Source organism: Rhinatrema bivittatum, chromosome 7 (assembly GCF_901001135.1).
Source record: "Rhinatrema bivittatum chromosome 7, aRhiBiv1.1, whole genome shotgun sequence".
Taxonomy (NCBI): domain Eukaryota; kingdom Metazoa; phylum Chordata; class Amphibia; order Gymnophiona; family Rhinatrematidae; genus Rhinatrema; species Rhinatrema bivittatum.
This window is the reverse complement of record NC_042621.1, coordinates 153,581,925-153,608,565: the sequence shown is the minus strand read 5'-3', so window position 1 is coordinate 153,608,565 and position 26,641 is coordinate 153,581,925. Positions and strand designations below refer to the sequence as shown.

The following is a 26,641-nucleotide window of genomic DNA, read 5'->3' as shown; positions in this document are numbered from 1 at the left end:
GAGGTTGATCACCCAGCCCAAGCTTTCCAGAAGGGCGATCACTCTGTCGGTCGTCCGATGGCTCTCCTCTCGTGATTTCGCCCTGATCAGCCAATCGTCTAGGTAGGGATGGACCAGAATTCCTTCCCGCCTGAGGGCCGCTGCTACCACGACAACCACCTTGGTGAAGGTCCGCGGTGACGTGGCTAATCCGAAGGGCAGAGCCGGAATTGGAAGTGGCGACCCAGAACCTTGAAGCGTAGGTAGCGCTGATGATCCGGATGGATCGGGATATGCAGGTAGGCTTCCGACAAGTCTAATGCCGTGAGGAATTCTCCTGGCTGTACTGCAGTCTTGACGGAGCGCAGAGTTTCCATGCGAAACCTCGGGACCCGTAAGTATCGATTGACTGACTTGAGGTCCAGTACAGGCCGAAAGGTGCCTCCTTTCTTGGGTACCATGAAATAAATGGAATAATGTCCAGAATTCACTTCCCAGGCAGGTACTGGGACGATAGCGTTCAAGGACAGGAGCCTCGCCAGGGTAGCTTCCAATGCTGCCTTCTTGTGTATGGGACATGAGGATTCCACAAACTTGTCCGGAGGGAGATGATGAAAGTCCAGATAATATCCCTCTCGGATGATGGCGAGGACCCACTGGTCCGACGTGATCTCGACCCATCTGGGGTAGAAGAGGATTAACCTGCCCCCTATGGTGAGGGTCCAGGAACAGGATCCGCAGGAGCCGCCACCGCAGCGGCAGCCGCAGCAGCCGCCACAGTCGCAGCCACCGCAGGAACAACAGGAACAGCAGGAACCGCAGGGCCTGGACGGGAAGCCGTTTGCATCTGTACAAAGGCATGAATCCCCTTAAAGAGATCCACCCAGGAAATTGAAGCAGCCTCTAATCGCCGGGGTACAAGATCCCCCGGGATTCCCGATTGGTCGAGACTGCCCGCTAAATCCGGGGTAGCCCCTGGGGAACTGTCAGCAAATCGTGGCTGAGACTGGTCCTGGCCCGAGGGTCCCACGGCCTCCTCACACTGGGCACATAGGGAGTCTGGCTCTTCACTGTGCGTGGCTCGAAGCTGGCATGCGGAGCAGAGGCCGAGGGCCTTAATACCGGAGGCAGGCGGCGCCCCCGCTGAAGACGCTGAGGCGTTCTGTTCCATTGAAAAGTATGCGCTGAATGAAAAGCGGCCACAATATACACTTAAGAGAACAGGCGCACAATAATAATATGCAGCAGCAATATGCGCTTAGTACAACAGGCGCTCAATAAGAAGCGGCAGCAATATGCGTTCAATACAACAGGCGCTTAATAATATGTGGCAGCAATATGCGCTCAATACAACAGACGCTTAATAATAAGCGGCAGCTATATACGCTGAATACAACAGTCGCTTAACAATAATAACAATATGCGGCAGCTATATACGCTTAATAGAACAGGCGCTTAAGAATAATATGCGGCAGCAATATAGCCAACAAGCGCGCAGCCCTATGCGGCTAACAATCTATGCTCAAGGATATGGAATATGCTCTCAGCAATAGGCGGTCAGGGATCCACGCTCAATTGTATGCAATATGCTCTCAGCACTATGCGGTTAGCAATACACGCTCAATGGCATTCAATAGGCTCTCAGCAATATGCGGTTAGCAATACACGCTCAATGGCATTCAACAGGCTCTCCAACAATAAGCGGTCAGCAATACACGCTCAATGGCATTCAATAGGCTCTCAGCAATAAGCGGTTAGCAATACACGCTCAATGTTATTCAATATACTCTCAGCAATAAGGCAATATACGCACAATGAGGAATATAATATGCGCTTAGTCATAGAGCTGCGCCTATTACGGGCGCTCAATACCTGAACAAGGCCCACAAAATGGCGCCCTCCACGGCGTGCCACGCCGCCGATCCTCTGTTCCTCGGAGACCAGAAATAAGAGATGTACGCCTTACCTGATCCTCGGCGCTTCCCGGCTGGAACCCGGGCGGTCTCCAGCTGCGGGGGGAGAGGGCAAATACCTTCACCGCCGCGTTTGAGGATATGCACCCGCTGCCTCGTCCACGCCGGGACCGAGGCGCCTCGTATGCCTCACCCGAACCTCGCCCGGGGGCTACGCCCCTGCCACGATTCGGCCACCGGACCGAGGACTTAAACCTCCGGGGGATCACGGAAATCTCCCCGGGAATCTCTACTGGGGGAGGGACCTTAGGGTATCACCGCAGGAGTGCGGGGCTCGATGTTGTAGAAGTCGTAGTTGAAAGAAAGTAGAATATAGAAAATAGAAAGTAAATTAGGAAAACACGCTCAGCGAGCGTGCAGGCTCTCCAAACTGCTTTGGAGATGGAAATTACTAAGTTGCTACGCTTCCTGTTGGGGTATATATACACCCGTGCTGACGTCAGATCCGTCTCCAACTGCTAGCACGCGGATACTATACCCATTCGTTCTGAGTCCATCTGGCTACACGCCAGGAAATATGGTTTTTTTGGAAAGTGATTGGGCATTGAAGAGAATGATAGAAAGGGTGGTGAGTCCTAAGAATTGTGTTAGGGGGGAAATGAGAATGGGAAGGAGGGACTGACGAAGGATAGAGTAGTTGTTGTGGGGGGAGTACGGGTGTGGGGGGGGGGTCTGCGGGAGGGGAAATGGATGTGTGGGATAAAGTAGCTTGCCATGGTGGGGTGGCTTGTAGGGTGCCATGCCATGATAAGAGCAGGGAGGTGAAAGAGGCTATGGTGGATAGTAATGCAGGCAACAATATTCAGCCAATTAGCAGAAGATGGGGGGGGGGGGGGGGGGGGCAAGGGGTGTGGATAGACTGGCAGGTGATGCAGGATTGTGGAGACTGCTATGCAAAGGAGGGTAAGAGATAGAAATAAGGGGCATAAAGAAATGGCAGGTATCAAGTATAACCGTTGGCATCAGATAAGAACAGCAGGCGTCAGGTAGAGCAATTTGTGAATGACCGATGCATACAAAGAGAGCTAGAGGGTAGTATTGACGAAGACTATTGCGACAGACTTACCACTAGGTCTGCATAGAGCGGGGGAGGTCCCAGGAGGGGAAGAAGGTGGAGGTTCTATCAAGGGAGACAGATCAGCATATTTAAGCGCTTTACAATGTCAAGAGCATTACAAGAGGAATACAGGAGTCCATGAGAGTCCAGGGGGTGGGTAACGGAGGAGGTTATCTATTAAGAGCTGTAAGGGAGGGGTACGCACGAAGGGGCACACAAAGGGGCAGACCCCTTTGTCATGCTCCTTCGGCGCACGAGGCATGCCGTGCGATGCCTAAGGTCGGCGCAGCTTATTAAGGTTCCCTCCAGCCCCTTTCGCAGATGCAATCCGGTGGGCGGGAGAAAGGCCGCGTGGCTCCGATGCCGCGGCGAGGTTTTGGTTTGGCCACGTGGTTCAAGGAGGGCTCCTATATTAGATTCGTATATAGAATTTGTATCTAATATAGAATACATATATATATTTTAGATAGAGATAGATAGATATGAATTAAATCAGAGCGTCACTAACTATTGTTATGCAACATGAAAGGGAATAAAAAGTCCAACTAAGATGCGAGGACTTTACCACACGGAAGAGCGTTCTTCCCCAGAAGAGCAATGCTGTAATAATACCTGCTCCATTATTCATCACCACAAAAACAAGTAAAAAGGAATGGGACAGTGAATCCTCACAGACTGGCTTTTTTTTCTTGTGTTTCATTATGTCATCAGTGACAACAAAGTGTGTATAAATATCAGCATAAATTTCTGCCTTTCCATATTTCACTGGGAGAAAAAAAAATATCAGTTGATATTACAGAGTTTCCATTTCAATGCATTTCAGTTTATATTTTGTTTAATATAGATTGGAGTTATTCATTAACTTGCTTTGCAACAACAGTTGAGAATGATACAAAATGTTAACTCATTTCTTTCTGAACTATTGTTTAATAATAGGTTAATATCCATAGATTGTTTTATCACCTCTTTCTTGTGTCTTTCTGACCTTGATGATAACTATCTTACTTATAAAATGGACTCCATACTGCTGTTTGGCATATTTCTACATTTACTATTGCAATTTTAATGAAACAATGTCATTCATCTCTCAACTTCCTGAATCTCAAATGAGTGAGAATTTTGTGATTCATCGGTTATATTTAGATAACATAGTGATTATCTTTCTCTGAGGCAGGGTTATCAAATTGTGCTACTCATCCACTTACCCAAACTTGGTGACCAAAACAGTATTCTCTGCTGCTGTCATGGAGCCAGTCTTACAATTAAAAGATGGTCTCTAACTTGCTGTATTCTAAGAAAAATGGACCCAAGAAGCAAAGAGGAAGGCGATCTATGATAGCCGTGGAGGAAACAACAGAAGAATAGATGCCAGATGTCTTTGAACGTATTTATTGTAGTGGAGAAGTGTTTTTATAAAAAGCCTGACTCAGCTGAGTTTCGCCACATATCTAGTGGCTGCCTCAGGGCCTATAGTAAAATAACATCACATACAGAACTAAACAACATCACATACAGAACAATTAAAAAAGGCATATACAACCTAAAAAATAAGAAACATAAGAAAATGCCATACTGGGTCAGACCAAGGGTCCATCAAGACCAGCATCCTGTTTCCAACAGTGGCCAATCCAGGCCATAAGAACATAATTTTTCTATATGTGATGTTATTTTACTGCAGCCACAAAATGATTACATTTAAACAGGAAATGGAACTCTGGTTTAATGAATGCTTAAATGCACATACTAGAACATATGCTAATTACAGCAAAGCTCAAAAGATGGGACTATGGGGCCCCTGGATTGAAAACCCTACATTCACTCCCTACAGAGATTCAGGTAAAATTTAAGATAATTGCCCTTACTTTTAAGGTTTAAAATGAGTTGAGCCCCTTTTATCTGGGAGATAAATCACTGAGTTATATGCCAACTCACCATTAGTGCTTGTCTCAGGAGTTGTTGGTGATTCCCACTATGTCAAATTGTATGGTTGGAAAGATTTCTTAAAAGAGAACTTTCTCTGTGATTACACCTATGGAATAGCTTGCCTGATGAATTACAACAGTTAAAAGATTATTGCTCAGGGGGCACCTTAAGGCATGGCTGTTGCAAAGGTTTATCCAGAGACCAGCTGAAGCCTTAGATTGGTGGCCGACGTGGAGAGTTCTTTAGACAGGATTCGGTTAGAGGAATGAGAGGGGGATTGGTTGTACTTTTGTTTTAATATTGGGTTTAGTGAATAATCATATGTATACTGATATTGGTGGATAATGTTTTGTATTGTAATTTTTATTTCAGATATAGGATGGTGTCTTAAAAAAATGTAACTGCTTTGGATTGTTTGTAGAAAAGAGAGTATAAAAATTATTGCAAATAAATAAAAATAAAACAGTATTCTGATTGTTTGGTCTTCTTCTGACCCACTCAATACCTCTCTGACCCTCTTCAGGGGTCGTTCAGAAAGCCTGATCTCTGCTAGACATTGAAGCACCTCAAAGACCGCAATAAGTTACCTCAAGTACCTCTCCCCTAAAAAGGAGCTAAAGCTCCGATTTAACGGATGAAAAAGGTGAAGAGATGGAAAAACTGCTTCAGTCCATATCCTTATCTGGCTTAGCAGAATGGCTCCCAGGCCACACACACCTTTTTGCAGTAGGACTAACCAAACAGATGAACTGGGCACTAATTATGCGCCCAGCACCATTATTAAATTTAAAAGCCACATAAAGAAAACCATGACAGCCCCATTATACTTGTCCTTCAAAAGCTTTTTCTTTTTCCTGCCAGTCATCAATGTTTGAACCAAAAGACCTGGTTTAGGAGCCTGATTTACTAAGTGTTTTTTCCTCCATAGACACAGAATGGGAGAAAAGCTTTAGTAAATTAGGCCCTATGTCTATGGATTTCCTTTCAAACCCTCTGTGAATGAGTCAATGTAGTAAACACAAACAGTGTCAGGGCACACTGATGCTACTAAAGCTGTCAAAAGGATTTATTCCGTTTGCTCTTTTATGCTTCATAATGCCTCGCCGATTTAAAGTGGCCCAGGAGATGCATCAGACTTTGCTGCTTATTTTATAAGGTCCACAACAAACTTCTCATTTTAGACTTTTACAGCTTCAAAAAGGAGAGGTGGCAAGAACAAAGCAAGGACTATGAGCCATGAGAGTTTCTGGGATTTGTAGTTCTAGTCAGGGCTATGCCACTGATTATTTGTGTAACCTAAGGCAAATCCTTTTTCCAGCTGCCTTCTCAGCTACAAATCGAAATTAATAAATACCCCACATTTTCTGCTCAGAGGACATAAACAAGTCTTCTTACCATGAAAACAAAATAAGCCTCCCTGGTTTTAAATCTGTCGCATTGACATAAGACCAGTAATACTGAAAAGTAATGCACTTCATGATTATCTGCTATTTCCATATTTGCTACTTTAGAGTTATTGGGAATCCTACTAAAATCAATTATATTAGAAAATCCTTTTCAGAGAAACAGTGGATACAGGATTCTCTCCCAAAAACAAGAGACCATACGACTATAGAGAAATAGCCATGACAACTCAAGGACTTTTCCTCTGTTTTATTCAAGCAGTAACTCAATCACGTTTTTTCCCACTTAGGTTCTAGGTAGAGAGAGCGAGGGAAGGGACAAATAATGTCTGCTCTATGCTGGACTTAGCAGTACAGTCACACCTGAAAAGTACTAGGATTTCAGTCCAGCAGAGATGACAAGGTTTGAATGGTCTCGCAGAATGAACCATCCTCTCCCCTGTAAAGGTGAGACAGGGTTGTCTCACGCTGACATGGAAGTCTGCACTGCTACTGCCCATGCCATGTCTGTTCTGCAGACAGATGCTTCTGTGCTGTCAGCCTACCACCTTTCATGCACAATAAACAAAACCATCCATGCCAATGAAGGCTTCCACCCCTCTTTTAAAATTTAGACCAATGTCCATCTAAAACCCAACACTAGCTAATTTCTTGAAATTCATGTCATTTATGCCTAGAAAATATTCTTCCTGCATATAGTCTTTTTTTTTTTTTTTTTAAATCGCACAGATGGTAACCTCCTTTAAACAAATTACATTTCTGAATACCTGAACTCAAATAGTCAGAATCAACATTAACCTAGATCAAATTTACATCTGATTAGTTTTAAAATGCTCAATTATTTAACTAAGTCAAATTTCTGCTAGATTTGTGCTATTTGCATATGAGAGTAAAAAAAAGAAACAAAATCTTACACCTCAGTCTAAGTATACACCTCTATGATTAACCCCACAGAATGCAAGATGAGGTCCCTATGCATTTTACCAGTGGTTCTCAACCTTTTTTCTGTCGGGACACACCTGACAGATGGTTCTCACATGCGTGACACACTGAACACATGACTATCATAGGACTAATTGTAAAAGTACAGTTTGCATCCACAGGAATCCCCCTGACCCACAATTATGGATGTAAAGCAGAATTATAACATTCCCCGTACAACTCACCTTAAAAAAAAATATATTCTGGTTCTAGTGTCATTTCAGTAACAGCAACACAAACTCCAACTACCAGGCTCAATAGACATACTTATGAAAAGACAGCAGTTTATCACTAATGCATATCCTCTTGAGAAAATACAAATAAGACTGACACACTAAAATACCTCACCTCAGTCACATACACAGAACCGACCTAACATGCTCCCTGGATCTGCAGTAATGCACATAAACTAATCCGCACACTGTTACACTTGTATTAAGGAAGGCATTTAAACAGTAACAACCCTACCTATGAAAAGGCAACACTACAAATATTAAATCAGGCCCTAAACACCAATACACCTCCTATTAGGAAAACAGAACTAGCCAAGCAGCTATAGATCCCAACACAGAAATAATTGTATAACTATACTAATAAGCAGAATAAATGTTTCACAACTATGAAGAGAATAATATCCAACAATTAAAAACTCATAAAAATTATTTAAAATTCTCCAAACACCAATAAAATATTTCAAAACAGCAGACATCACATAATATTCAGTAATTAAAATGGCAGTCAATCAAGAAAAATAAACTTAAAAAGCCACCATTACTACCCCCCTCCAGAAGCAATAGTGGCTGAAGCTCTGTACTCATGTTCCTCTTCCTTAGTGCCCACGACCAGTCTTTCTGTCTCTCACATACCCACATACCAGTTACACCCCCATGACCAGTTTCTGTCTTTCACACACCAATCATCTCCCAACCAGTCTCTATCTTACATACACACCAGTCACCTTCCTGATCAGTCTCTCTCTCATACACACACACACACACACACACACACACACAGGCTTCTCTCTTCCATGCTCTATCTTACATATACAGGCTTCTCACTCCCATGCTGTCTCTCACACACCCAGGTTTCTTACTCCTATGCTAGCTCTCGCCACATGCACAGGCTTCTCATTCCCATAATCACTTTCTCTCTCACACACACACACATACATACCAGTCACACTCGCATACCAGTTTCTGTCTCTCACACACCAATCATCTCCGGACCAATCTTTCTCTTACACACGCACACACACACACACCAATCACCTTCCCAAACAGTCTCTCTCTCTCATGCACACACACACACAGGCTTCCCACTCCCATGTTCTCTCTTACATATACAGGCTTCTCACTCCCATGCTGTGTGTCGTACACACCCAGGTTTCTTACTCCTATGCTAGCTCGCCACATTTACAGGCTTCTCATTCCCATAATCACTTTCTCACACACACACACACACTCCAGTCACTTCCATTGTCTCTCCTATATACACACACACACACACACATCACCTCTCTCTGACCAGTTTCTCTCAATCACACATATGCTCTCTCTCACACACTTTACATAGATCTCAATCAAATGCTCTCACTTACACACAGGCTCTCAGTCACAGTTACACATGCACACTCTCAATCACACATACATGCTCTCACTTACAGACAGGCTGGCTGGCTGTCTCTCTCTCATTTCCTGGCCCCCCTGAGCACAAATGGTAACTGCAGCAGCCTCCTCCTCTAGCCCCTATAGGCCAAGAAAGAAGAATCCCATCGGCCACGGGAGGCTAATTCTGCTGTCTCCTGTGCCGATTTCTGGCTGCTTCTGATTTTGCTTTGGGCCCACACTACTGCTCGGGGCCGCCGCTGCTGCCGCTACCTTTTCATGCAGCATGGCTCTTCTTCCCGCGCACCCCACTGCACATCAATTCCTGTTCCGGGCCAGGGTGCGGGCAGGTGCGGGAAGAAGAAAAGGCCCAGCCGCCAGCCTCCATTAACACTGCTTCCGTTCCCATCCAGGCTTGAATGTGCTGATAGCCCGGGCGGCAACGGCAGCAGTGGAAGATAGACTGCCTCTCGCTCAGTGAAGGAAGGGGGGTGGGGGGAAGAGCAGCGGGAGACCGGGAGCATGCGACACACCTGCCGCTGCTTGGCGACACACCAGTGTGTCGCGACACACCAGTTGAGAAGCGCTGCATTATACAATGAATATTTCATGACTGATCTTTAGTTGTTCATTTATCCCATAATGCACAAACAGAACCTCATGAGTTAAAGATGTGACTAATAAATACATATGCAGATACGCACACAAAACTGAAATTCTCTCAAAAAGGTGAGTCAAGGCATGAAGAACTGAATTATTCTAGCCAATTCATTTTTTTAATCAAACATGCAGAACCCCCACCACTGTTTGAACAGAAGTTCTATGCTCACTTCTAATATAAAGCACTTACCTGCAGCATACCATGTCCATTGCCTTCAATAGTGCCTTCATATGTCACATGTATTCTTGTCAACGTCTTACCTGATCTATGGGTAAAAAATGAAATCTACATGTTAGTTTCATTTCCATCCAGAAAGACAAGTTTGCTTACCGTAAACGGTGTTTTCCGTAGACAGCAGGATGAATTAGCCCTGCTATTTGGATAATGTCACAGACGGTGCACTCTAGCGGACTTCTCCTCCAACACTGAAAAGTTTTGATGTGCTGCGCCTGTGTGGCACTTCCCGCGCGCAGCACGTCATCACTCGCTTCAGTTAGTAAACAAGCTAGAAGGCAGTGGCCGTAGAATATGGAAGCAGAAAAATTTGTCCAGGGAGGAAGGAGGGTACGCATGGCTAATTCATCCTGTTATCTACGGAAAACATCATTTACGGTAAGCAAACTTGTCTTTTTCCATCGATAAGCAGGCTGAATTAGCCCTGCTATTTGGGAGACCCAAGCATGTAAAGGCAAACCAAAAAAAAAAAAGGTATGGAATAGAGGTGATGGTTTATTTTCACCTGTTATACCATACTTTTCTTTTCACCTCCCCTCCAACCTTTTTTTTTACTCCCCAGTGGACATGGTTTTCTGATCTAGCACACTGGATAATACTGCCCACTCCAGTCCGCTATCTGCGGCTGTTAAACGGTCCAGGCAGTAGTGCGCAGTAAAAGTGTGGACTGAGGACCAAGTAGCAGCCCTACATATATCCTCTAGAGCAGGGGTGTACAAATTCCAGTCCTCGAGGGCCACAAACCTGTCGAGGTTTTAGGATATCCTAATGAATATGCATGACACAGATTTGCATACAACTGAGGCAGAGTGCATGCACATCTCTCTCATGCATATTCATTAGGGATATCCTGAAAACCAGACTGGTTTGTGGCCCTCGAGGACCGGAACTGCCCACCCCTGCTCTAGAGGAACATTTTGAAAATGCGCTGTAGAAGCAGCTGTGGCTCGCACCTGATGCGGTGAAATTGATCCTGACAAGGGAATTGGTTTTGAATTATGACAACACTGAATACAGTTTGCGATCCAGTTGGATATAGTCCTTTTGGAGACTGCAACCCCCAGTGAGTTCGGGTTAAATGATACAAACAATTGAGAAGTCTTTCAATGAGGCTGAGTCCTTTGCTTATAGTAAGCCAATGCTCTCTTACAGTCTAACGTATGGAGTAAAGATTCTCTCTTGTTGGCATGAGACCTGGGAAAGAATATTGGAAGTGTAATATCCTGATTAATGTGAAAGGCTGACACCACTTTTGTAGGAATTTAGAATGAGTCCGGACAACTACCTTGTCATGGTATTTTATTTATGTATTTAATAATTTTTATATATCGACTTTTCATGCAAGCATATCAAATTGGTTTACAGTAGTTAGCAATTAATCATTTAAAATTATTTGCATTTCCAAAGAAGAAAGGAAGTAAATACATTGTTTCATAATATAAATAATTAACATAGTAAACTAAATAGTAGGCTAAATAATCAAAATTTAAACACTTAGAGAGGTAGTATAGTTAGGGTAGAGATAGTATAATAAAAATAAAAATTTACATTACCTTGGTATAAAATCAGGAGAGTGAGATAATTATGCTAACAGCTCTTGGTAGGCTTGTTTAAAAAGCCAGGTTTTAATCCCCTTTTTAAATAATTTGATGTTAGCTTCTAGTCGTAATTCCTGCGGAACAGAGTTCCATAGAAGGGGTCCAGCAATAGAGATAGTTCTTTCTCTTACATTATTTAGGTGGGCAATTTTGGGGGAAGGAATTGGCAGCATCCCTGTTCCGGTTGGTAAAACTGCAAGTAAGAAGAAAAATGAACCAAAGCTTGTAGTTCACTTACTCTTTGTACTGAAGTTATTGCTACTAAAAAAAACCCACTTTCCAAGTGAGATGTTTCAAATGAGAAGACTGTAGTGGTTCAAAGGGAGCTTTTATTAGGGTTGATAAGACTACATTCAGATCCCAGGGAACTGGAGGTTTACGGACTGGTAGATGAAAATTAAAAGGTCCTTTTATGAAACAAGATATTTGAGGATGAGAGGCTATCGAGGAGTCATTATGTCTCACCTGATAAGCAGCTACAGCACTTGGGTGTACTCTGACCGATGAAGTAGCTAAGCCTGATTTGGAGTGATGAAGCAAGTAAGGATTTCTGTAGGTGCTGAGGAAAATGGAGAAACGTCTTGAGTTTGACCCCAATTGGCATATGTCTTCCATTTGAAGGAGTAGCTAAGTCTGGTTGATGGCTTTCTTGATGCTATAACAATCTGTTGAATATCAGCTGAAAGAGTTAAGCCCTGTAAGAGGATAAAGAAGAGAGCCCTCCTCTTGAGTTAAGAGATGTGGGTCTTGACCGAGATCCAAGGGTTCACTTTCGGAGTACTGTATTATATAAGTGAACCAGGGTTGTCTCGGTAATGCAGGTGCTATGAGAATCATGCAAGACTGGTCCTGAATCAATTTCTGAACTGTTCTTGAGATTAGAGGAATTGAATGAATAGCATATCCTGAGACCATGACATCAGGAAAGCATCCTGTTTGTTCCTGAGACAGCTTGGGCATACTGAGCAAAATCGACAAACTGCGATTCTGCTCTGTTGCGAAAAATCTGATTTGCTACTGATTTGCTCAGTGACCATTCGTGGGGATAAAATCTTCTGCTGAGACGGTCAGCTACCGTGTTCGCTATCCCTGGTAAGTAAATTGCCCTCAACACTATTGAGTTGTTGAGAGCTCACTCCCAAAGCCAAACTGTTTCTCTGCAAAGAATACAGAAACCTGACCTGCCTTGTTTGTTTATGTACAACATGGCCACTTCATTGTCGGTATCAATCATCAAAGCATGACCTTGCAATAGATGAATAAAGGCTATTACATTTATTTGATACGTGTTCTCAACTTGTGACCACTGACCTTGGGTTTGTGTGGAGGCATCTGTGATGAGGTCTAGGCTGGATCTTGAAGAGGAGGACTAGACTGGATCCCGAAGAGGAGCTCCCACTGTCAAAACCTCTGGATTCAACCACCATCGAATGTCCTTTGCCATGGATTCCAACAAGGTCACTATGGTGGACATTGGTTGAAGATATTGAACACATTGTGCTTTTAATCTACTTAAACCTGCATGGGGAACTATGTGGACAGCAGCTGCCAAGTGACCCAAAAGAATCAAAACCTGGTGGGCAATGACTCGATTTTAGAAGTAAGTCTGTACACAGATGATGAATTTGGTCTATTCTTTCCTGGGGAAGGAATGCACGAGATCATATGGAGTCTATTCTGGCTCCTATGAATTGTAGAATCTGAGTCACTTTGAGTACAGATTTCTCATAGTTGATAAGGAAACCCAGAGACTCTAGACTCAAGATTGTTATTTCCTGTTAATGTTATCTCTAGTTGATAAAGTAATCTGGACTCAGGGGAACTATTAGCCAATTGTCCAGGTGAGGGAATATCCAAATCCCTTGATGTCTTAGATGATCTATTGCCATAGCCAGGCATTTGGTGAAGAACTTGGGGGCCGAGGAAAGACCAAAGGGCAGAACCATGTACTGGTAGTGTTTGGAGTTTACCCAGAAGCACAGGAACTGCCAGCAGGAGGGATGTATTGGAATGTGGGTGTACTCATCCTTGAAGTCCAGTGAACACATCCAATCGTTCTGCTGTATGAATGGTAGAACTAACTTGAGGGATGACATCTTGAATTCTCTTTCCGGAAGTACTTGTTTAGGGATCGTAGGTCCAGAATAGGGCGGAGTCCCTCTGAGCATTTCGGAAAGAGGAAGTATAGGGAATAATATCCTGAACTGATCTTGTGCTTGGGAACAAACTGGATTGCTCGCTGTTAGCACAAAATCTGTATCTCTTGCTCTAGAAGAGGTAGATGAGAAGTATCCTTCATCATGGCAGTGTAGTGAGGAAGAGGAGAGTGGGAAAGGAAATTTAGATGATAACCCTCGCAAACTATCTGAAGTACCCAGTGGTCTGTAGTGATTCTTCTCCATTCTGAGAAATTACTGAATTCTCCCTCCTACTGGATGACCTGGATGTGGCTGAGACATTTTCAAAAAGATGGTGAAGGTTTTTGAAGTGAGGTCTGGGATGTTTGTTGTTGCTTTCTGTCCCTTTGGTGAGGTCTAGTTTGAGCCAATTGAGGCTGTGAGCTCAGCACTTGATATGGTTGAAATTGTTGAGTTCTGTATGATAGGAAAATCTTATATGGTTTTCGTTGGTAAAAACGTCTTGCTGACATTTGAGAATCTAAGGTTCCTGAGAGGGACTGAACTGCTATGTTTTGCTCCTTTAATTGGGCCACTGTATCCCTGAATTTGATGCCGAATAAGCTGTCCCCTATGCAGGGAGGATTAGACGGTTTTACATGGATGTCTTCCCTAATACAGCTAGACTGGAGCCATGTTATGCTCTGAGAAGTGATGGCTGTGGCGAAAGTCCTGGAAGATGTTTTGAAGGACTCATATACCGTTCTGAGCAAGTGACGTAGACCTTCCTCCATGTTGTAGAATAGTTGAGGCGTAACTGGCTGGCCTGTCTCTGAATGAAGAAAGGGTTTTAATAACCGAAGGGACTCATAGAGGTACTGAATTATATAAAATTGATGCTGATGTATACGCGAATTTATCATTGCACTTTGAAAGGTCTTTTTGGCATACCCATCGAGGATTCTGTGGTCCTTTATTGGGATGGGGAGTGGGTGGATGAAGGGAGCCTAGTTTTCTTTGCTCACTTAATTGCTGATTCCATAACCACCGACACATGGGGAAGCTGAACAACTCTATAGGTAGTAGATTTTTTTAATCTGAATTTCAAATAAAGTTTCCTAGAAACAGGAGGAATGGACTGAGGTGATTCCCATGTTCTTGAGAGAATGGAGTCCACTAATTGGTGAGACAGAAGAGCTGATGGTTCAGCTGGAACATCTAGTATTTTCAGAATTCCGAATATCTCCTCTCAAGGGTCAGATAGTTTTTGGACCTCCACTCCCAGGAAGTTGCCTAGTTTTTCTACAAATCGAGAGTGAGATCCTCCGGCGGAGAGGAATGTCAGGAAGCTCTTCTAGTGGATCTGATGCTATACCAGTTGAGCTATCTGGGGAATGGTCACCTGGGGAACCTGGAGGCACTGACTGAGGGGAATGATGCTCTGTGACTTGGGTTTCATCTGGAGAAGGAGATGAAGTTGATTTGGGGAAGCTGGTTGATGGTGTATCCCCAACTTGACCTGGAACATTAGGAGGTGACACCTGCAGGTACAAGGTGGAGAAAAGGTTTGTTATAATCGAAGAAATTTGATTGCCTCCTGTGAACAAGACATGGTCACATCTTCAGGATGTTTTGGATGTTGTGGTCTCACTTGAGGAGACTGGGAGATTGATTTTTGCCGGTGTAAAGCTGCTGTTAAAATCTCTGAAGACTGTTGAGGCACCCAAGACTATGCTCCTGTGTAGAAGGAGTCTGTCTTGAAGAAAGCTCTTCTTGGAGAATAAATCTGTTAAGATGAGAGCAAGAAGATAATCCCAAACACTCTCACTGGTTACCCTGCGAAGAGCCAGAGCTAATAGAAAGAGGCTTTGGAGGCGATGCCCAAGGAGGGTGGGATAGTATATCTAGTATGGGATCCATAATGCGTAGAGATTGAGATGTGTTCTTTTATTTGTCTGATGGCTCTGGACCTCTTGATGCTAATTGGTACGAGAACTCCTTTCCTTGGACGACGCATGCGTCAACATTTTCCATGCGTCGAAAGGCGCAGTGCAGATGATGAAAATGCGATGTGCCATGCACAGAGTGGTGACTCTGCACCAATGTGTCATTCTTCGTGGGGCATGATGCAGTCTGCGCCAAGATAGAATGCTTCGGCTTCTTACAGGAAGACGGCGCCAACGCGTCCTGTTCCGAGATCATAGTGGCACATTTTGCACCAGACGCATTTTTTGACCCCTGTGTGGAGGTATCTTGCCCATTAGATGAGGGCACCTTCTGTCTGTTGTCCGGCGGTGCACATGCATCGGGACGTGAGCCGGAATTCCGGATTTTACCTTTTTGGCGCCAGTTTGACCTTAGGCATCTGCAACTTTTTTCTCTTTGGCTCCACTGACAAGGAACGTCTGGCCACATCATGAGACTTTGATTTTGGACCTGGGGACGATTGGACTGAACGTCCCAGAGTGGGCACATAGCTTCCTGAGGTTGATAAAGCTCCTCCTTGGTCCCGGAGGCTGGCAATTTTTATGGCCCTTTGCCTCTGAGCTCTGGTAACATTCATCTGCAGTCTCTACATGACGCTTGGTCATGGTCCAGGCCAACACAAATACAGCAATAATTATGATTGTCAGTTACAGACATAATGTGCCCGCACAGACAATTGTGATGAGGTCCACTGTTTACTGGATTACTCCAGGGAGAGCCCAGGGCAGATCTAGGCAGCAAAGGCCACAGAAAGACCAGGGTGAGACTACATTTCCCAGCCTCTTTGTGCCGAGGCCAGACCAATGGGAAGAGAGAAAGAGAGCTGGTCATACACCAGGAGGAATGATTTCAGGGGAGGGCATGCACACACCTGAACCCATGATGAGAGGAGGAGGAGATGCAGGACGAGGCTGAGTAGTTTAAATAAGAGGTCAGCTCCACGACAGGGGGAGAAGACATGGAGGTGGATTACCCAGAGGCTGAAAATGAAACAACGGAGATGGAAATAGAGTGAGTAAGGCTACTCCAATTATTTTTGCTTGCTTGTTTGGAGGACTGGAAAGGCTGTTGCCTGCAGCATAACTGTGGGGAGAAGGGGCGTGTTGTGCTACTGCCTAGCAGGCCTGTACAAGTAGTGCTTAAGCAATGGTTTATTTTCTTGGTTTCTCCTAAAGAACTGATGGAACTTATAATTTAGGTCTTTTTTGTTTGAGTTATGAGGGGGGAAAAGCACAATGTGACCCGGGCAGGATAGTAAGGAGAACTGCCACCTGGCAGTCCAGGAAATTGTCCCCGAGGGGCCCTGGCAGCTATACTTGAGAAGAAAACGAGACCCAAGGGATAAGTGTGGGAAGAGACATGGTTCCTCAACCAGTAATGGCCAGGAGGGAAAACCATTAACATTATATTTTATTAATGGGATCATTGTTTGTGGACTTTTGTATCCCTCGGAGCTGAGCCCACGTGGAACTGATACACGGAGCACTAAAGCAAGCAGGACTATTTAGGTGGTCACACATCTAACTACTGTACCTGAGCAACGAACACCTGGTTGGTACAGAGAGTCCTACAGGGTGGAACTACCTTGGAAAGCGCAGCCTGTGATAGATAAGCCTTGGGATCTTCTCTGCCTAACTGCCTTGGCACACAATACTTAAAAGCCTGTTTTTATTAGAGATCATGTTAGCACTTAAAAGTGCTGTTTGGGTTTCACTGGTGCAAGGAGAAAAATATTTGAGAGAGAGATGGAGAAAAATCATCCGTGCCTGAGTGCAGAAAAAAAAACGAAGACCGTGATGACACACTGTACTTGGGAAGTGCCACACAGGCACAGCACATCAAAACTTTTCAACCTTGGAGAAGATGTCTGCTAGAGGGTGTCATCTGTGACGTCACCCAAATAGCAGGGCTAATTTAGCCTACTCATCGATAGAAAATGATAAAATTACCTAAAACCAAATGACCAGCAAAATGCAGAGTTGCTTACTTGTAACAGGTGTTCTCAGAGGACAGCAGGATGTCAGTCCTCGCACATGGGTGACATCATCTGATGAAGCCCGGCACAGAAAACGTATGTCAAAGTTTCTAGAACTTTGACTGAGCCACTCTGAGCATGCTTCAAGTATGCAATATACCACACATCCACACGGGGTCCTCTTAGTTTTATAACATAGAATTAAATACTAAAATAAAAAAATAATACTAACCACAAAGCAAAAATTCAACTCCATGGGAAGGCGAGAGGGTTTCATGAAGACTGACATCTTGCTGTCCTCGGCAACTCTGCTTTCTCAGAGGACAAGCAGAATGGCAATCTTTGCACATGGGTTAATCCCTAGCTTCAGGCAGCCCCCAAAATAAAAAAAGGGGACCAAAAAACAGGTGCCAACGGTCACATTAACAACAATTTTTTTTTGTAACAGGAGAGTGGCAGCCTGAACAGGGCCCTAGGAGGAACAGATTTTGGTTCTACATCTCAAACAGGTTTCCGAAAAACAGATTGGCCAAACCTAATGTTGTGTTGGTCATCCCTATCTAAACAGTATTGAAATGCGAATGAGTGGATGGAACTCCATGTCACAACTCTGCAGATCTCCTCCATTGGGACTGCTTGCAAGAGGGCCACCAATGCTTCCATAGCTTGAACACGAGTATGGCAGACTTGGCTATGCTCCCTGCGATCCAGCCAAAACCCTGTAACCGGAGTTGACTAGGACACTGGCTGTGGCTTTGGGGACCTCTGTGGCCTGGGATGGCTATGAGGGGGCCTCTTGGTGCTGAAGGTGGTGGAGGATAGTTATCTCCTCAGATGGAAGAAAGACTTCCTATGGCCAGACCTCAAAGACTGCCTGGATGAGAAGACTATGTCCTGAGTACCAGCGGAGAGCTACTGGAGTGTTACATGGTGGTTCCAGATTTGAGCCACCATGTTCTTCACCTTATCCCCGAAGAAATTCTCTCTAGTGCATGGCACAGCAGCGAATCACTCCCGCACCTCCTGATAAAGATCTGAAGCCTGCATCTAGGTAAGTCTACGCTGTACCTGCTTCAGGGTATCCCGCATATATTGGCTCACATAGAACTGGGTAGGCCGCTATGCAGATGATGAGCATAGAACACTGAAACACCTTTCTCCCAAGAGTATTCATGGCCCTCTGATCCTTTCCTGGGGGTGCCGAGGAATGAGTCAGAATTCGCTTGGCCTTCTTGAGAGTGGATTAGACTACCACAGATTGGTGGGGCAGTTGATGCTCGTTGAATCCAAGAGCCTTTTGGACGAGATAGATCATGTCTGCCTTCCTAATGATGGGAGTAACAGAGAGGGTGTTCCCACATCCTCAATAGTAACTCCATAAGAATTCATGAACTGGGATTGCCACAACCTCCTTAAGAGGCTCCACGTACTTGATAATATCCAGCAGCTTGTGCTGGGTATCCTCCTTCATCTGTAACTAAAAGGAGATGGCCTGACGTCAACTGGAGAAAATCTGCGAAGAAGAGGTCTTCCTTTTATCATTGGGAGATGACTGTTCAGAGGAAACGCCTTCCAATGAACCTGAATCCAAAACATCGGAAGAGTCATCTCCCCAGGGAGTCATAAGGAGCCTCATCCTCAGTGTCATAAGCAAGGGAAAGGGCCTGAGATGCTAGGTCCACAGCCAGCAGTATAGGAACTGACTTGGATGGCTGTGGTGGCCTGGACCCCAAGGCTGCCCCGTCACTAGGGAAGCTTCCTCATACGATGAAGACCACAAGATCGGCTGATGGCTTCCCAAATGAGCGCATGCAGGGATTCAAGTAGCGGCTCAAGGATGAACAGGGCTGGCCCTGGTGCCATGACTCTGAAGCCATGCATGGCCCTCTCCACAGCCAGCAGCATGCACTTCTCCAGCTCCTCAAAGACTGCCAATGCCAAGGCTGGCTGGGATCCAGATGATGTAACAAAATCTTCTTCAGAACCAAGAGAAGGATTCAGTGGCAGACATTAGGACTGGTGGAAACCATGGCAAACCCCTGGAATTGATGGAGGATCGGCGCTCCTCACCAAAGGGTCGGTTCAGGGGCATCACAGCTAAAGTTGGTGCAATGATGGGGACAGATGCCAATGTTTCTTCAGCTTCCCTTGATGCTCAGATCATTCCTTTCCCTGTGCTGGGGCTGAAGACAACAAACCTGATGTCTTCAACCTGGAAGAGGCAGGCGATGACCAGTCTCCAGCATCACTGGAAACTGTCTATGCTTACGGAACCAATGGCCCCGCCAATGCCTATGGCTTGGTGTCCATTGGTGCGGCTCTGAGTTCCTACAATGCTGAGGCCTCCGATGCTGAAGGATAGGTCTTGTCTGTTGTGAGAAGAGAGGGATACAATATCAAAATCGATGGATGGTGGCCACTGAGCGAACCACCTCCCCGGGAAATCGACTGCAAATGGAAACTTACCAAAACCATCGAAACCCCAGGCTAAAACAATACAGGGAGAAGCGGGGGGGATCCTGTGTCTATCGCACAAATTGATATATGACCAAAAAGCTGAAAAAACATGCTAAACTTCTGAGATGTCGTGAAAAATAGAGACTCATTAACCCCAAGACACAAAGCTCCATGGAAAAGAAGAGCCTGAAGGGACCCCACATGGACGTGTGGTGTATTGCATACATGAGCATGCTCAGAGAGTCTCAAAGTTCTAGAAACTTTGAGATAAGTTTTCCATGCCGGGCTCCATCTGATGGCATCACCCATGCGTGAGAACTGACAGCCTGCTTGTCCTCGGAGGAAAAAAAAAGAGGTCTGTAAATGCGTCTTCCACATTCCCAAGAAGAACTCGACTACCTCTATGGCCTCAACTCACCATACCCATGCTCAGACAGTAGAACACTCTGCTTATGGTCTCCTTTTCCTGTTCATCTGATAACTTTATGTTACCATGAGTAATGTACAACACAAAAGTGCAGACAAAATATCATAGTCCAAATGAATCTTATAAGAAAGTTGTATTTATTTCAATTTTTTCAAGCGGCACACAGTGGAGTTGCCACTTGAAAACATTGAAATAAATACAACTTTCTTAGATTCATTTGGACTATGATATTTTGTCTGCACTTTTGTGTTGTACATTGATTTGTTTTCAAGTGCAGTATCTGCTCTTCTATATTCTCTGGATTTGACCATGAGTAATGTGTCATATTTCATTTCATTACACTGTATTTCATTTACAATCAGAATGCTAAGGTATAAACTTAGACTGTAAGCCCTCTGGGGATAAGGAAATACCTACAGTCCCTGAATTAATCTGCCTTGAAGTGCCTAAAAACTGAATATAAATAAATTAAAGAAATAAGAATGCTGAAGGTCACTGGAGGAGTTGTTTTTTACCTTATTTTCAGGTGACAACAGAACATAAAATACACTATGATCGGAAGTGATTAAGTCATAGCACTACATCACAAAAAGTTCTCAGCCCAGAAGGCCATCTTTCTCCATACTTTGGATCTACTTCATTATGTTGCTTGGAAATTCTTATGAAACAACCTACAATAAAACCTGCAGCTACTTCAATGGCCATCACAGCTGGACAAAAATTGACTAAGCATGTGAGATCATTTTTTGTTTTAAACTTTATAATTATTAGCAAAGCTAAATAGCAATTATACATTTACTGATTCAATAAATTAGAACTATCTTGGAGGGAGATTCATTCCTTTGAGCTCATACTTTCCATATTTTGCCTGCAGATACATATTTGCTTGTTATGCTGCACAAAAAATAAACTGATCTTCTGCTGTGAATTAGTAATGATCATTTAATAGTTAATAAATTTTGACTATGGTATAACAGGTGTCATCCAACGCCACACAATGAACAAAACCACAAAGCCGCTTCATTTTGAGATTTTTTTTTTAAGCATTTATCATACTCTTTATATTTCAGTTCTTCCTAGTGGGTATTTTTGTTTCAAACTGTAAAAAAAATAAATTTGTAAACTCTAGTTTTAAAGAAGTTAATCTGGGCCCACTAAAGAGCACCACTTGACAACTGTCAATCACTGCCATGACCCTTCCAGTACGGAGCGTCCTCTACCTGCTTTTCATTCACTGATACTCAGTTATAGGGAAAACGGGAGGATACATCACAATGGCATGCAAAGTGGACCTGTGGCCAAGGCTGACAGCAGCCCAAGTCCAGCTAGATCCTTTAACTGGCATGAGCCAATTAAAAAAAAAATTAGATTGTATAAAGTGTATTTTAAGTTTAAGAGAGGAATGCCAATGAAAACTGGTAAAGTAAACAGGATTCCTAATGCTTTAAAATGAATTGCCTCTGCAAGTGTTTAAGTTTGCCCAAATCAGTGGGCAACACCTCTTATACAAAAATATGTTCCTCCTATTTAACCTTTACCTTATTATAAAGCATCTAAATGGTTACAATTCTGGGAACCTCTGCCATTTGTTTTTCCTTTTAGAGAGGAGGATAAATTTTGTCACCCAGGAGTGGAATGGTTTGTAAATATCTACCTTGCTATATCAAAACGAAGACATCCTAGAACTTTTTAAACAGCATCAGCAACTACTGACAATTTGCACAAGAGCAGTCAGAAAAGCTTGATTAGTGCTGCACGGTTAACAAAGATTACTAACTGTCAAATCTGGAAAAAGTGAACAGAAAAAAGGAATGTACAGAATGAAATGCATGATGATCCACCCATTTCATCTTTTTCCCAATTATGGCCTCTCAGTTAACTTAAAGGCTCTTGATATTTTTGTATATGTTTTAATTAGATTGTAAGCTCCAAGGAGACGTGATGGCCTATTATGTGTCTCTGTACAGTGCTGCATAAATCTGGTTATGTGCTACACAAATAATATTTATTCCCTATAACACAGCAGATAAGCTACAGCCACTGAATGACCTATCATCTTAACTCTCAAAAACAGCATGAGTTTCTCACTTTTTTCTATTAATACTCCTTTCTTCTCTCTCCTCATAAGCTACCTCAGTGCCCTGCTACAAGTCTGCCCTGTAGCCATGCCACTGACTTGAGTGCTTTCCCTTTGCAATTCACAGAGCCATCATAACTGTTAGAAATCAATCTTTTTGCAGAGGCAAATGAATTTACTCAGGCTAAAAGTGCCCAGGGAATTAAATGTCATCTCCCCACCGCAAGCGACTACTTTAATCAGATTGCCTTCTAAAACACTTTCTGTTCCATGCCCTGCAGGTTTGGGCCTCCATTTATCAAGCACCAACTGCACTACAGATAAAAGAAGGGCAATTATGAGACCTCTACAAGTTGGATCTTGTGATAAGCATTACCAGCTACATTGTACTGTGAGAAAGAGAGGCTAAGACATATAGATAACTTCAATGCATAGCTCAAAACTTGGTGTAAGGAGCAAAGTTTTGGATATATTGGGGGCTGGTGCCACGTATGGAACAGTAAAAGGCTCTATGTCAAAGATGGCTTACATCTGTCTGTGGCAGGAAAAAAAGATCCCAAGTGACAAATTCAAATCCTACGCCATAATGCATTTAAACTAGAGGACAGGGCTGACAGAAGGAAACTGGAAATGTCATCCCCCAAATCTCAAAGAAATGGGTGAAGGAGATAACAGAATTCAGCTAAATAAGGCACAAAAGAAGTCCAAAAAGAGCAGTAACCTGAAAGAGGGACGCTAGAAGGCTTTTAGCACAAATGCTTGTCGTCTGGGCAATAAAATCCCAGACCTGCAGGCTCCAATGGTGGAAGTGGATCTGGACATTGTTGCTGTTACAGAAACATGGTTTACAGAGTCACATGACTGGGATATAGCCATCCCGGGCTATAACTTAAGGAAGGACAGAGAGGACAGGAAAGGGGGAGGAGTAGCGTTTTATGTCAGAAGCAATATCCAAGCAATTGAAATACATGGAACATGGGGTAGGGAAGAAGCATTATGGGCTAACCAAAAAAAAAAAAAAGATGATGAAGCTTCCATCTACATCAGTGTGGCCTATAGATCTCCAATTGAGACAGAAGAGCTGGACAGAGATCTGATCAAAGACATTCAAAAGATGGGAAAGAAAGGGGAAGTGTTGCTTTTTGGAGATTTTAATCTGCCAGATGTGGAGAGGAGTATCCCTTCTGCCGAATCTACGAGAAGTAGAGAGATACTGGATGCTCTCCGAGGGGCTGTGCTCAAACAAATGGTGATGGATCCCACGAGGGAAGGTGTAATCATGGACCTAGTGCTCACAAATGGAGAAAATGTCTATGATGTCCGGACAGATGCTCAGCCTGAGTACAAGTGATCATCAGACAGTATGGTTTGATATTGCGAATAAGATACCAAGAAGTCACACGAAGACCTGAGTTTTGAATTTCAAATATACGGACTTTGACAAAATGGGGATGTACCTGGAGGAAGAACTAGAAGACTGGGAGAAAATGGGTAATGTGGAACAACAGTGGGCTAAACTAAAAGGAGCTATTACAAAGGCAACAAATAGATATGTTAGAAAAGCAAGCAAATGTTCAAGGAAAAGAAACCAATTTGGTTCTCAAAGGAGGTGGTAGCAAAAGTAAAGGCAAAAACATCAGGGTTCAGGAAGTATAAAGAGTCCCAAAAAGAGGAACACAGGGAAGAATATCTGGTGAAACTGAGGGAGACAAAGAAAGAAAACAAAAAAGCAAAAGGTCAAGCGGAAGAAAGGATTGTCAAAGAGATAAAGCAAGATGACAAAACATTTTTCAGATATATCAGAGAAAGAAGGAAAGCCCAACGTGGTATAGTGAAATTGAAAGGTGACAAGGAGCAATGTGTGGACAGAGACAAAGAAATGGCAGAAATATTAAACAAATACTTCAGTTCAGAGTTCACTAAAGAAGACCCTGGAGAAAGACCGTTGCTGAATGACAAGACCGTAGAAGGGAATGGCAAGAAACAACTCCTTTTACAGAAGAGTATGTCTGGGAAGAGCTAGGAAAACTGAATGTGGACAAGTCCATGGGGCCGGATGAGGTACATCCCAGAATACTTCGAGAATGCAAGAGATTTCCTGGCGGGTCCGCTAAATGACCTGTTCAATAGATCCCTGGAAACAGGAATGGTGCCGCGAGATTTATGAAGCGGGACCACCACCGCTCTTCTTCAGAGTGGTAGCAGAGAGGAGGCTGGAAACTATAGGCTGGTTAGCCTCACTTCATGGTGGGAAAATTAATGGACATGCTGCTGAAAGAAAGGATATTGAACTATCGACAATCCGATAAGTTGCTGGACTCACCAGAGGAAGGTCCTGTCAGACAAATCTGATTGATTTTTTGGATTGGGTGACCACAGAATTGGATAGAGGAAAAGTGTTCAATGTCATTTATTTGGATTTCAGCAAAGCTTTTGAAAGCATCCTACATAGGAGGCTTGTGAACAAAATGAGAAGCTTCAGAGTGAGCGCCAAGATGGTGGAGTGGATTACAAACTGGTTGACTGATAGGAGACAGCGTGTAATGGTAAATGGAACCTACTCTGAAGAGAGCCGTGATAAGTGGAGTGCCACAGGGATCGGTACTGGGATGGATCTGTTCAATATCTTTGTGAGCGACATTGCGGGATAGAAGGTAAAGTTTGTCTATTTGTGAATAATACCAAGAACTGCAACAGAGTGGACATGCCGGAAAGAGTCGAGAGAATGAAAAATGATTTAGAAAGGCTTGAAGAGTGGTCTAAGATTTGGCAGCTGGGATTCAATGCCAAGAAGTGCAGAGTCATGCATCTGGGACACGATAATACAAAAGAGTGGTTTGAGATTTTGGGGGGGGGGGGGGGGGGGGGGGGGTGCTGATGTGCACAGACCAAGACAGGAAACTCCAAGGAGGACCCCTCAGAACCAATGTCAGAAAATATTTCTCCACTACATGTCGCAGAGATCGTTTGGTTCTCCAATGCATATCTCAGCCCCTGAAGAAGAAGGATAAAAATACTTCGAAACACCAGCGGTATCGGGCAAGATTGAGCGAGCCTAGGACGCTCTTTAAATTCGGGCTAATTAGAAAGTAGCAGGGCGCAAAATAACCCGCCTTGAGGACTACACCAATGAGATAAGTACAACTATCTAAGTTGATCAAACCTCTGGAGAATTTTGTTTCTTGAAAAAAAAGAAAAAAAAGAAGAAAAGAAAAATGTTTCAAAAAATACTTTTGTTAAAAATTTGCTTTAAGTAAGCCATTTATAAGCGGCAGTGTTCAACCACGGTTCTATAAACTGTTACCCTGTGATTGGATTTTGAATGGGCAGCCAGAGTTTTTCTCGGCGTAAAAATTACCAACACTAAATTAGCGGAGAAGTATATCAGCCCACCTATGAGGGTAAACCAATGAATTGTGTTCCATCTTGTGACTTTCCTTTTCAAATAGAAAATATTTCTTCACAGAGAGGGTGGTGGATGCCTGAAATGCCGTTCCGGAGGAGGTTGTGAAAACCAAAACAGTGAAGGAATTCAAAAGGGCATAGGATAAATACTGCAGAGCCCTAAAGGCTAAAGGATGGAATTGAAGAAAAGAATGCATGCAATAACTTTATGGTGCGGTGGTTATTATCCTTAGCCATTAAGCCTTGATACTGTAGCTGCATTACTCCATCATTGCTCTGTGCTTCAATGGCAGGGAGAGAAGGGGAATTGGGTATGTTCAGCAACCGAGGGCCCGACTTTTACTGGGGAAATAAGTATGGGGGGAACTTGCTGATGCAATGGTTACTACCCTTAAATAAGTGTTATTGTGATACAACTCAAACATTGTTCTCTGCTTAAACAGCAAGGCATAACAGGGAATTGGATTCAACAACAATCAACAATGGCTAGTGTGGGGAAACTGATAAGCACGGGGGCGGGGTAACAGAGGACTAGATTCAAACAGCAACCAACGAGGGCTGGGAATTTTATGGCCTGGGAAACATATAGCATGGGGTAATTTACATGGCACAGGCTTATTGGGCAGACTGGATGGACCATTTGGTCCTTTTCTGCCATCATTTCTATGCTTCCGTGTTTTTTGGAGTGTATTCTACTTGGCTAATTATAGGAATAAACGTGGCACACACATACTCGGATACTTTGATACATTTCCAGTAAGGTACCACTACCTGTGAGGTTATA

At 43.7% G+C, this 26,641-nt stretch overlaps 1 protein-coding gene across 1 annotated transcript in view; it reads right to left on the bottom strand.

Moving 5' to 3' along the window:
* PARG (poly(ADP-ribose) glycohydrolase) overlaps nucleotides 1-26,641 on the bottom strand; it is a 511,630-nt gene that overhangs the window by 218,768 nt on the left and 266,221 nt on the right. Inside the window, exon 17 of the mRNA XM_029610698.1 lies at nucleotides 9,771-9,846. Coding sequence (XP_029466558.1) covers nucleotides 9,771-9,846 — 76 coding nt within the window. The remainder of the gene's footprint in view (nucleotides 1-9,770; nucleotides 9,847-26,641) is intronic.